This window comes from Macaca thibetana, chromosome 9 (assembly GCF_024542745.1).
Source record: "Macaca thibetana thibetana isolate TM-01 chromosome 9, ASM2454274v1, whole genome shotgun sequence".
Classification (NCBI taxonomy): Eukaryota; Metazoa; Chordata; class Mammalia; order Primates; family Cercopithecidae; genus Macaca; species Macaca thibetana.
Genome location: NC_065586.1, coordinates 108,448,046 through 108,461,421, shown reverse-complemented (window position 1 = coordinate 108,461,421; position 13,376 = coordinate 108,448,046). Strand labels below are relative to the sequence as shown.

The window sequence follows — 13,376 nt, the reverse complement described above, 5'->3', positions numbered from 1 at the left end:
TCTGATTCTAGGGAAACCACGTGGCCATCCGCTATGGTGGTCACCAAGCAGAAGCCTGGGTTAGGAAGCTGACTGTGTTACAGGAAATACAGCTGGTGAGGCCCCCTGCCCAGGGTCAGTGGAGAGACAAAGCAGTGATGCTCTCTGCCCCTCCTCTGCCAGCTCCCTGGTCCCAAAGGAGCAGAGATGGGAGGCTGCTTCCCTTAACGTGACCTACCTCTCCCTCCCCTCGACAGCCCAGGCTTTGAATCTCAGACCCCTGGCCTCTCCCAGGCATCTGAAGCCTGGGATCACTCCTACCTCTGTTTCTTCCCCATCATTCTTCCTGGCCTTGATTCTGGCCCTTCATCCTCTGTGTCTGTGATGGCTGCTTGCCTGCCTGCCAGCCTTGAACCTGGTCCTTGGAGTGAGTCAGGTTCATGGGCCTGACTTCCTGCTCCTTCTCTGTGATCTGCTGTGGGCCCCACACTGGCATTGACAGCCATAAGCGTGGAAGCAGGGCTGAGTCCAGCTACTGTGACGTGGTTGAGTTAATCCCCATGGCTGAGGTTAGACTTTGATCATTCCTCTGATTTATTTGCTGGAGACAGACTTCCTGGGTTTACCTCCCAGCTCTGCCACTTATAGCCGTTCCTTTACTTTACCTTTCAGTGCCAGTTCCCTCATCTGTAAAATGGGATCTGTAACAGTTCTTATCTAACAAGGTCTTTATAAGAATTGACTGAAAATATGCAAAGCACACAGCATGGTCCTGGACATAGAGACACACTCTATACATGAGCTATTGTAACCATGATTATTTCTAGATGGGTGAATTAAGGCACGAGAACATTGTTCCCTTCTTTGGTATTTGCACCGAACCACCTAACATTCTGCATTGTCACTCAGTATTGCAAAAAAGGAAGCCCTAAGGTAAGGACAGTACAGTGCACCTTAGGTTTGATTAGTGATAGATAATAGAGAAGTTTCTCAGTGACCTCTGCTATTCATCCAAGGCCAGTTCCTCTCTGGTCTAATTGCAAGACCTGAATTATCTTGTCAGGCTACTTTCTGGTAATCAGAATAATCTGGTAATCTGGCTAATCAAATTAGCCAAGTGTCTGCTTCTTTTGTTCTGGGGGGAAACTGAGCTTGGTTTCTTCTCTTAAGATGTTATGACTGCTCTTGAACTGTGTTCCTGGGCCCATCCTATTATGGTATGTGACGACAGCTTTCTGTCAGGAACAAGGAAGTGTTTGTAAAACTTGAGACTGCGTGCATTCTTAATATTGAGTCAGGTTATGGTATCTCCTGGGAAGATTTCCAGTTATTAGGTTTAAAGTCTTCTGCCCCACATTGCGTTAGCTCTGGCCAAAAATATAAGCTATGTTACAGTCAAATCTGTTCAATCGTTAAAGCTCACTGTGCTTCATGTTGAGTCACTAGGAATCTTTTGAATAACTGTGTTTTTCAGGATGTTTTGAGAAACTCGGATCATGAAATAGATTGGATATTCAAACTCTCATTTGCATATGACATAGTCAATGTGAGTATAACATAAACTTACCAAAGAATAAATGTGATAGTATTTTTGAGTTGCTCTGTCTTGAATTTAATTGAACTGTAATTCTTCTTGAAAATGTTGGACCTCTTCAGATCTCCTCTTCAAGGTGATTCCAGCTCTAAAATCTATCATTTCTATCCGATTTTTTCTTTTCTTCTTCCCTGATTGCAAATAAATATAGAGAGAGGAAAGTATTTTACACTAAAGTTGGAATGGATGCCAAGTTTACCCAATCAGAAAAGAGCAGAATATTTACATTGTAGGGTAGAACTTTCTATCTCAAAGAGCATCTCATCACTGGATTATAAATCGGACTGGGGGAGGTGATTCCTGATATTCTTCCCTGCTCTCTAGCCCCTGATTTCTTTCCCTAGGAAATGGGGATGCCACATTAACCGCAAAGCTGCTGACCTAAGAGGTGGGCCAGAGATGCTGATCGGAGGAGGTAGAATCTTTGCTTTGGCCCAGGGGGCTATGGTGACTGCAAAGAAGAAGGGAATAATAGTAACACTAAAATATATAGAGTGCCTACTTTGGGCCAGGCACTTTCCAGTACTTTGTATATATTAATTTATTTAATTCTCACAAAAATATAAGATAGATCTATTGTTACTTCTGTTTTACAGATTAAAGAAACACAAAGCACAGAAAGTACATATGACCTTCCTGAAGTCTCATAGCTATGAAATAGTGGAGTTAGGATTCAAACCCAGCCATTTTCAAGTCCTATACCCTTAACCACTGTACCATACTGCCTCTCAGTAGGAAGCACGAGAGCTTGCTTTTGTGTTTTACCACAGGGAGAAGTCATTCTCACATCTAGAAGCCCATTAGGGGCTGGGGAGGGGTAATTCAGAGGGAGTTGGAGAGAGACCAATTCCTGCCTGTTGCCAGGAAGGCAGTGGAAATGCTGAGAGGTGGCAGCTGGATCCAAAGCCCAAGGTGCCACTGTCTTGAAGGGCCATGCCCTAGGTATGCAGCTGGTGATGAGGGATGGAGAGGGCAGGAGTGGGAGGAGATTTGCTGTGGGACAAGCCATGTCAGTATGGACCAGCATCCTGAGGCTGCTCTCTCCTATCTGCACTAAATCCAGCTGTTCTTTCTTAAGCTTGCTGCCTGTACTTTTACCACCAGAAGGACAAAGCCAGTGACCTGGGAGTCAGTCTGGTGAGGAAACCTCTCAGTCATGGGCAGCACGGTGAAGGATGGTGGTCCACTGCTAGTCAATAGTCCAATCATCAATCCACCAACAGACTCCTGTGGGGAAGACTCACCTGTGTGTTGAGAGGGCAAAAAGAATGAAACACAGGCTGTGCCCTCCTGGATTAATGGGCCACCCACTTATTGAGTGATTTTGCCAGTACACTTCCCCTCTCTAGACCTCGACCTCCACGTAGGTAGAATGAATGAGCTTGGCCCAATTGAAGTCTAAAGGCTTTCCTTCAACAAGGATTTTATTGCTTTTTGTTTCTAGGGAGCTGAGTCCTATAGCTCTGTGAGACTTTGACCTCCTAGGCTTTAGCAGGAAGCCAGCAGATTGTTGTCAAGCAAGGTCGATAAACAGAAGCGTCTCTGTGATTGGGTCTTCACTGGCAACCCTGGACCACCACTGTTATTATTTCATTAAAATTTTATTGAGCATCTGTTAAGAGTTTATCCTACTCTGGTCACTTTTGTAGGAAGAAAGGACTTGTTTCCAGCTTTGAATGGCTTAAAATCTAGGGGAAAATAAAACAGTCTGGAGATGTACATATAAAATTCTTTAAGTGGCAGTGGTTGTAAACTGGGAGGATGTGACGTGGCATCTTTTCCTACCCTGGAATATTCTCTCCTTCCCTTCACCCACTTTTCCTTTCTTTTCCCACCAAGCATAGAGAAGGACTCCAATTATCTGCCTCCTGCCCCCATCAAAATAGCCGACATCATTTATTTTGGAAGTGAAGAGTAAGCTAGTAAGTTCTCACCAAGCCATGAATGACTAACAGATTTGATCTCTTTAGTGTAGGCATCAGATTTCAAGAAGCATTAACCCAAAGGTTTCTCTGAAAAAACGCTATGGCAGGTGGGCATGGCACTTTGAAGGGGAAGAGCTCCCTGGTGGTCATCACCTACTCTAGCTCACTGAGTCTACCCTCTACTCTGTTCCAGGAAAACAGAGGACAGCTTGGCATTTTGCTTTGGCAGGATCATTACCTCCTGAGATGGAGTGTGCACATTCTGGGATCATGTAGGGTCACTACTGATGACACAATAGGCTAGGTCAAGGCATAGGTAGGACCTTTGAGGTTAATTACTCTGCCAATGTTCTTTGAAAGGGGATTGCAAGTAACAGAAAATGTAATGTTCTCTTAGAGCCTTCCCATGAGTCTGGGCATTGGGCCAAGCTCCATGAAGGCAATTGTACTTTGGAAACAAGTCTCTCGATGTCTATTTGATCAGCACCTCCTCTATATCAGGTATCAGAGGGACTCCAAGATGCCATAGACATTTCAAGACAACAAACATATATTGATTGAGTGCCTAATTTGGATCAGACCCGATTCTGGGCGTAGGAGGCACAGATGAATGAACCTCATTGTCCTGTCCCCAAAAAGTTCAACCCAGTTGGGCAAGCCTGGGAGGAGTTTGGAGAGTATAATACTCTCCTTGAGTTACAAATAGGGCTTCGTGTCTAAGTAAGAGAAGTCTCGATGGATTAAGAGGATGAAGGATAGTTCAGTATAGAAGTTGTCTTTGGAGTTTGAACCCTGACTGCCACTTACTGGCCAGGTGACCTTAACAACCCTGGGCCTCATATATCCTCTGTGTAAAGATAACATCAGTACCTGACTCATAGGGTTGCATGAGGCCTAATGTATGCAAAATGCTTAGTGCCATGCCCTGCCTGTAAAAGGCGTCCAGTAAATGTTGATTGTTAGTAGTAGCAGTAGTATTATCACAATCATAGATAATTCTATTACTGGTATTAAAAGAAGTACATTTTCTTGTTTTAATTTCCCCAACACTCTTATGGGGTAAATCTGCACTGTCCAAATATGATAGCCACCAGCCACATGTGGATAATGAGCACTGCAATTGTAGCTAGTTCAATTTGAGATGTGCTATAAAGTTTATACTGGATTTTGTAGACTTAGCAAGAATAATAAAATATAAAATATCTTGCTAATATGTTTATGTTGGTTACTTGCTGAAATAAGATTTTTCAATGCATTGGGTTAAATAAAACATTATAAAATACACTTCACCTGTTTGGTTTATAACACGGCTGCTGAAAATGTAAAAATACACATGTGGCTTGTATTATGTTTCTATTGGACAGTGATCTCAATAATTAACAATGAACTCCATTATTAATTCATTTTTAGCTCCAATCATAGTAATATTGGAGTAACATGATCTCCATTTCCAAGAGGGAAAAAGTGAGGCTTAATGAGGTGAAGTCACCTGCCCAGCTGGTAAGACACAGATTGGGATTTGTAGCCAGTCCGTCTCCAAAGGCTGTGTTTGCTCTTCTATGTGATGCTTCCTCCCTGCTAAGTACCAGAGAGTACAGATATGGGGCCCAGAGGTAGGAGCCCTGTCTGCCACCCAGGAATTTCCAGTAGGGCAAGAAATGTACCTAACAGACAGATGATTGAACTGATACTGGCGGGCTAGGGGAGGTCCCCAAATGCTGGTGGGCCCTCGACCCCAGCCAATGTGAAAGCTCTTAACACCATTGTGAGAAGGAATTCAAGGATAAATCAGAAAATAGTGAAAGTATGGAGATTTACTGCAAAGTGAAAAGTACACACTCAGGAAAGGGGAGTGTGGGTGGACTCGAGAGAGAAAGAGTGGCGCAATGGGATTTGAGGCTTCTACCTTCTTGAGTTTCTTTAACCAAGGGGTAGAATATTCATGAGGATTCCTGGAAAAAGGTGGAGATTTCTGGGAACTGCGGTGCTACCCATTTTTACATCAAATATGGCTATTCCTGGAACTGTTGTGGCACCGGTGGGTGTGTGACCTAGTATGTTAATGAGCTTATAATAAGGTCCCAGGTGAAACTTAGGCCAAATCCAGCACCATGTTGGGTCCAATTGGTCTTAGCCTGCTTGGCCCACACCCTGTTCTTTTCAGGGTCTTATCAGGCCTGAAAATAATAGCTTATGCAGCTATTTCAATTCCTTTTTGCTAGCCATGTGTAACAGACCTGGAATTTTCTGTTCTCCTGCAGTCACCCTGTGTTATTCCTGTCTCAGAGCTGCCAAAAGTGTATAAAATCTGACATGTAAATAATGAATCCTTTCGTAGCTCTATCTGCTCTATGACAATATACATAAAAATCATACATTTCCATCAAGATAGAAAATAAAGACATGCGTCCCATCTCTTGGAGAGGAATGCACACCCAGGATTCCAAGCATCCCTCAGCATGTCATTTTCACCCTAATGGAAGGAGTTCTGCTAAAATCCTAGAATGTAAAATCGTTGACTGTAAAATATCTCATACTTGAGGTAGGCCTGGGAACTAGCAAGGGCAGGAGGAAAGCAGAAAAAACCTTGTGTGTATCAGGGACAGTTCTGTTGAATGGAGAGGTCTCCTGCTGGAATCAGAGCGAACTCTGGATTAGACACAGGTCTCACCCGACTTCAAGCTTGGACCTTAGCCTATTGGAGCCTCCCTGGGGAAGTCTCAGAGGCAATCCCAGCCAGGCCCCTCCAGGTCCAGTTGAGTGGGCGGCAATTTCAAAATGTGATTCAACGTTACCATCTAAAAATAAATAAGGCACTTTGATAAAGGAACATGGGGTAGGGGGTGGAGAGTGATTGGGGCAGGGCTGGGGGCATGTATCCATTCTTCTGGATGTTTTCTGTATTATCCCATAGTTCTTTTTTGTTATTTGTTTTTTGAGACAGAGCCTCACTTTATTGCTCAGGCTGGAGTGCAGTGGCGGGATCTAGGCTCACTGCAACATCTGCCTTCCAGGTTCAAGCGATTCTCATGACTCAGCCTCCAGAGCAGCTGGGATTACAGGCACCCACCACCATGTCCAGCTAATTTTTATATTTTTAGTAGAGACGGGGTTTCACCATGTTGGCCAGGCTGGTCCTGAACTCCTGACCTCGAGTGATCCACCTGCCTCGGCCTCCCAGAATGCTGGGATTACAGGCATGAGCCACTACGCCCAGCCAACTTGAGGCTTTTTTTTTTTTTTTTTTTTTTTTTTTTTGAGATGGAGTCTCACTCTGTAGCCCAGGCTGGAGTGCAATGGCACAATCTCAGGTCACTGCAACCTCTGCCTCCTGGGTTCAAGCAATTCTCCTCCTTCAGCCTCCTGAGTAGCTGGGATTACAGATGTGTGCCACCATGCCAGGCTAATTTTTGTATTTTTAGTAAAGACAGGGTTTCACCATGTTGGTCAGGCTGGTCTCGAACTCCTGACCTCATGATCCGCCCACCTTAGCCTCCCAGAGTGCTGGGATTACAGGCATAAGCCACCATGCCCAGCCCCTATCCCATATTTCTAATGCAATATTGGCCTCAGGGCTCTGGCTCAGGTGGGATAGTGACTTGGCCTGTCAAGCACTGCTGGAGGAAGAGGTGCCCCCCTGTTCTGGTGAAGCTGGTTGTTGTCTGGGGTAAATATCTGAGGTTCGTAGTATCACGCCAAGGAAATCGAGTACTCGGACACACCAGAAGTGGGTTTAGGAGCACAGGTTTAATAGGCAAAAGAAAGAGAAAGGAGAATAGCTCTTCTATGCGAGAGAGGGGGTCCACAGCGAAGTGCACCAGATTTTATAGACTGGCTTGAGGAGGCGGTGTCTGCTTTACATAGGGTCGAAAGATTGGTTGGACCAGGCGTGACGTTTAAGTAGCCAGCAATGAAGCTGGCTGCCCTACCTTAATCTTCTATTATGCAAATGAAGTCTTTGCCCACCTGGCGCCATGTTGCCTGCTCCTTACTGTACACGTGGTTTACAAGGAAAAGGGACAACGGAGCCCCTATCTGAACATGACTACCCCCTAGGTAGCCCCTTTCCTGTTAGCACAGCTGCAGGCATTCACCCATGCAAGCTTCTAGCCTGGCTTTCTATGTCTGCAGCTCGATTCTACAGGCTACTTTTTGTTAGAAAAGAAAATGATTTGGGGCCTGTCACGTGTGTCCATATAGAAGACCACCTAAATACGCTTTGTGTGAGCAACAATGCTGTTTATTCACTTGGGTGCAAGTGGGCTGAGTCCGAAAAGAGAGTCAGTGAAGGGAGATAGGAGAGCAGCAGCTTTATGGAAAGTTACAGTTGGAGGTGGTTATCTATTGTTAGCAGGGGAGGGGGTCACAAGGTGTATGGTGGGGAGATCATAAGACTCATTGTCCAGAAGAAGAAAGTCACAGGGTCGATTGATCAGCTGGGGCAGGGTATGAACAAGTCATAATGGTAGAATGTCGTAAGATGGGTCAATTAGTTAAGGCAGGAACTGGCTGTTTCACTTCTGTGTGGTTTTTCAACTACTCCAGACTTCTTGGCTCCTGCAGGCCATCTGGACGTATATGTGCAGGTCACAGGGGTTACAATGGCTGAGCCTTGGCTCAGAGGCCTGACAGGGGCTGCTTTTCATTTAAAGAAAAACCTTACCGAGGACTCCCATACACTCACTAAGTGTCTAAATAATTTCTTTATTAACTCTTTTTTTTTTTTTTTTTTTTTTTTTGAGACGGAGTCTCGCTTTGTTGCCCAGGCTGGAGTGCAGTGGCACAATCTTGGCTCATTGCAACCTCTGCCTCCTGAGTTCAAGTGATTCTCCTGCCTCAGCCTCCTGAGTAGCTAGGATTACAGGTGCCTGGTGTGTATAAAAATTAGCTACCACGCCTGGCTAATTTTTGTATTTTTAGTAGAGATGGGGTTTCACCATATTGGACAGGCTGGTCTTGAACTTCTGACCTTGTGATCCACCCACCTCGGTCTCCTAAACTGCTGAGATTCCAGGCATGAGACATCATGCCCAGCCTCTTTCTAACTCTTATGTCACTGGTGCCCAAGAGGCCCAAGACCCTGTCCGTGGGTTCACTTCTCTGTTCAGGATGTTCCCCCCTACTCCATTCCTCTCCAGGACCTCCTCATAGCCCCTCCCACACATGACTTCACTGCCCCTTCTCAGCTAGGTTGTGTAATTGTGTAATTACACATTGGGGTTGTGTAGTTGTGCAGGGAGAGTATGTGCTTTGACCCTCCTTCCTCCCTCTTCCCTCCTCCCCCTTTTTCTCTCCCATCACCCAGGGCACAGGGAACAGGAGAATCTAGTGGTTTAGAAGCAAGGCTTCTAACCCAGTCCTACCTGGGTTTGTATCCCAGCTCTGGTCCTGACTTCTTGGGAGCAATTTAACACTCCAAATTTACTCGTCCTAGGCTGATCACTGGGATGTATTTATTTTAAGGTGGCTTGGCCTTCTTGGCTTCACACAAAGGAGCTGGAAATAGTTTTCTCCATTTTGGGTGTCCCAGCCCCAGTTGACTCCAGGGACAAGGGGCTATGCTGGTGGCTCCTGAACAAATGAACACAGAGATGGGCACATCCCCTGCCCAGGCCTCTCTATCTGTGTTTCTGCCCATCTGTCTCTCTGCCTCGGTTCCTTCCAGCAGTGTTATCAGCACCCGGTCTCCCTCATTTTCTCATTTTCACCCTTTCAGGGTATGCTCTTCCTCCATAGGAGCTTCCTGGGTTCCCACGGCAACCTGAAACCTTCCAACTGCCTGGTGAATGGTCGGCTGCAGGTGAAGCTGTCGGGATTCGGACTGTGGGAACTCAAGTATGGCCGGACATACAGAACATATGATGAGACAGTGGTTGATTTTGCACCCACTAGCTATTGGCAGCATGGCCAGAGGTTCCTAGCTCCATCTTTGCTTCCTGGTGCTTATCTGTGCAGGTATCCACACGTGGGCCTTCCTCTGGAGCTGATGATATGTGGTTGTTCTGTTCACCTGAGGAGAACGAGAAAAAAAAATAGTCTCTGCAGGTGGCACCAGTTCGTGGGGTGATGTCTGGGTTTGGAGACTGGTTCTTGTCCTAGCTTAGCTGGGCCACCTGGAGCAACAATTGCCTGTCTCTTTAGTTCTCTTTGTTCCTTCCCACATTCATCCTATGTTCTCAGCTTAGAACATAAGATTTGTCAGACATTTTAGAGATAATCGAGTTCTATAGTTCTGTCTTCTAGGTGCCTGGTCCCTCCACCCCTGACCAACTATCAACTGAATCAGAATATCTGAAGATGGGGTCTTGGCCTCTGAATTGTTTTTTAAATGCTCCCAAGAAATTCTGCTGTGCATCTGAAGACAAAACCACTGCCTCAAGTCCACTTTTCCCTTCCATATGTGCCAAGTGGGGTTCAATGACTCTTCCTACCTGTCCGGTTAATTGAGTGCCCTGGATTGTTACCTCTGCATGTATCCTGGGCTCCCTTGAGACCAATGTTCTTAGCCCCGATCCCCTTTTTGCTGGAGCAGCATGTCACCAGGAGATTTTTTGTGTCAATTTGGGAGGTTTCTATAACATATGATAGAATGATGTCTTACAGAAAGACAAGGGGGATGGGAGTGGTGGCTTATGCCTGAAATCCCAGCACTTTGGGAGGCTAAGGTAGGAGGATTGCTTCAGTCCAGGAGTTTGATACCAGCCTGGGGAACATAGTGAGACTTCCCTCCAACACCTATACTTAAAAAAAAAATTAGCTGGTGTGGTGACATGTGAGGCTGAGGTAGGAGGATCACTTGAGCCTGGGAGGTCGAGGCTGCAGTGAGCTGTGATTGCACCACTGCACTCCAGCCTTTAGAGACCCTGTCAAAAAAAAAAAAAAAAAAAAAAAAAAAAAAAAAAAAAAAAAAAAAGGACAAGGGGAGAAATTTTGTTATTATTATTAATTAAGTAATTAATTAATTATGAGACAGAGTCTCACTCTGTTGCCCAGGCTGGAGTACAGTGGTGCAATCTTGACTCATTGCAAACTCTTGTCTCCTGGGTTCAAGCAATTCTCATGCCTCAGCCTCCCGTGTAGCTGGGGATTACAGGCATACACCATCACGCCTGACTAATTTCTGTAATTTTAATGGAGACGGGATTTCATCGTGTTGGCCAGGCCAGTCTTGAATTCCTGACCTCAGGTGATTTGCTCTCCTCGGCGTCCCAAAGTGCTGGGATTATAGGCATGAGCCACCGCGCCCAACTGAGACCTGCTAGCAGCCGTCCTAGTTCACCTTCCACATCCTCTAATATTTATCTTTTCTTTTAATGACTATGACCTATAAGGACATAAGCTTTTAGACTTCACTGCAAAAAAAGAAGGTGTGTGAAATATCTAGAATAGACAGATACATCTATAGAGACAGAATGCAAGTTGGTGGTGGTTATCAGGGGTTGAGGGTCGGGAGAACAGGGAGAAACTGCTTCATGAATAAGGAGTTTACTTTGGAGTGATGGAAATGTTTTGGAGCTAGATAGAGGTGGTGGTGGTTGCATAACATTATGAATGTGCTAAAGGCCACCGAATTCTTCATTTAAAATGGTTATTTTATTTTATTTATTTATTTTTTTGAGATGAAGTCTTGATCTGTTGCCCAGGCTGGAGGGCAGTGGTGCGATCTCGACTCACTGCAACCTTTGCCTCCTGGGTTCTAGTGATTCTCCTGCCTCAGCCCTCCGAGTAGCTGGGAGTACAGATGTGCTCCACCATGCCCGGCTAATTTTTGTATTTTTTATTTTTATTATTTATTTATTAGAGACAGAGTTTTGCTCTTGTTGCCCAGACTGGAGTGCAATGGCATGATCTTGGCTCACCACAACCTCTGCCACCTGGGTTCAAGCGATTCTCCTGCCTCAACCTCCCAAGGTGCTGGGATTACAGGCATGCGCCACCATGCCCGGCTAATTTTGTAATTTTAGGAGAGACAGGGTTTCTCCATGTTGGTCAGACTCGTCTTGAACTCCTGACCTCAGGTGATCCACCTGCCTTGGCCACCCAAAGTGCTGGGATTATAGACATGAGCCACCATGCCCAGCAATTTTTGTATTTTTAATAGATGAGGGGTTTCACCATGTTGGCCAGGCTGGTCTGGAACTCCTGACCTCAATTTATCCTCCCGCCTCAGCCTCCCACAGTGCTAGGATTACAGGTGTGAAGTGCACCCAGCCTAAAATGGTAAATTTTATGTTCTATGAATCATACCACAATTGTTTTTAAAAATAAAGGTAATACAGAGAAGGAACATAAACGTGAAAACCAGCTGTAATTTTAGTCTTGAGTAAACCACCATTAACATGTTAGTGCACATCCTTCCTGCTGATTTTCTCCATATTCACACACACGGACCCCTATTTGCTCTTCAAACCAGACACCATTGGGGCTGATGGCTCAGAGCTGGATGCCTTCCTTTCTCCTGTGCCCCCAAGGATGAAGGGGTGGCTTTTCCAGTTTTGCCCAGCAGCACCCTCACTCCATGCGGACATCCCATTGCTTTGCAGAGCTCTACTGGATTGCCCCAGAGCTGCTGCGGCTCCCGGAGGTGCCCTGGTCGGGTACCCCACAAGGAGATGTTTATAGCTTCACCATTCTGATGAGGGAGCTGATCCACCACTGGGACCATGGGCCCTCTGATGACCTCCATGAGGCACCGGATGGTAAAGCGGGAGAGCCTGCTTGGGAGGTTTTGGTTGTGTGGGCTAGCTTTGAAATGCTGGTTTTTAAAATTAATTGTTTTATTAATTTACAACTTATTCCATCATTTTTTATTGAAAAATTCATGTTCTTTCCCTAGCAAGCAGACTCAGAAAAAAAAAAAAAAGAAAAAGAAAAATCCATATTCTTTTTTAAATTAGAAAACGAATTCCATTTTGGTTACCAAAAAAATCAAGGGACCTCAAATTATATAACTTATTGTATTACAGAAGCCAGAGGGATCCTATTAGAAAATGAGGCAGATTATGTCACTTCTGTATCAGAATCCTCCCCTGGCTTCCTATCTGAGGAGTGAAAACTAAGTCCTCCTCATGGCCTACAAGACCACCGAAGTAACCTCTGTGGCCTTCTGGATTAGTTTCCTAGGGGGGTATAATAGTGACCACAAGCTTGGTGGCTTGAAACACTGATGTTTATTCTCTGGCAGTTCTAGAGGCCAGATGTCTAAAGTCAAAGCGTTGTCAAGGCTCTGCTCCCTCCGGAAGCTCTAGGGAAGGTTCCATTCTCTGCCTCTTCCAGCTGCTGGTGGCTGCCCCAGCATTCCTGGGTTTGTGGCTGCATGGCCTCAACCTCCAGCTCTGTCTTCACATTGTCTCCTCCTCTGTGTACTTATCCTGGCTGTGCCGCTTATGAGGACATTTGTCATTGGATTTGGGTCCCACCCCTGTCATCCAAGATGACCTCCTCAACCTGAGATCCTTAACTTAATTCTATTTGCATAGTTGGTTTATATCCCCTTTCCCAAATAAGGAAACATTTGTAGATTCTGGGGATTCAGATTTGGACATTTCCCTTTAGGAACCACGATTCAGCCCACCGCACCTTCCTACTGTCATCTCTTATGGCTCACTCCTTTCAGTCACGCTGGCCACCTTCGTGCGTCGCCAACATAGACAAATTTATAAAGACAGAATGCAGGTTGGTGGTGGTTACCAGGGGTTGGGGGTCGGGAGAACAGGGAGAAACTGCTTCATGAGCAAGGGGTTTACTTTGGAGTGATGGAAATGTTTCTACCACTCCAGACACATTTCTACCCCAGACCCTTTGTGTGTGCTGTTCCCTCTGCCTGGACACCTCTCACCTCATATTCCTATATACAAATTTGCCCTATTCTTTCTTAA

General features: G+C 45.4%; 1 protein-coding gene across 1 annotated transcript in view; it reads left to right on the top strand.

Annotated features, from left to right (window-relative positions):
* LOC126962281 (guanylate cyclase 2G-like) overlaps positions 1–13,376 on the top strand; it is a 43,409-nt gene that overhangs the window by 16,453 nt on the left and 13,580 nt on the right. Inside the window, 6 exon segments of the mRNA XM_050803139.1 lie at positions 12–95; positions 807–872; positions 874–912; positions 1,454–1,525; positions 9,215–9,370; positions 12,005–12,197. Of these exon segments, the coding sequence (XP_050659096.1) occupies positions 12–95; positions 807–872; positions 874–912; positions 1,454–1,525; positions 9,215–9,370; positions 12,005–12,197 (610 nt within the window).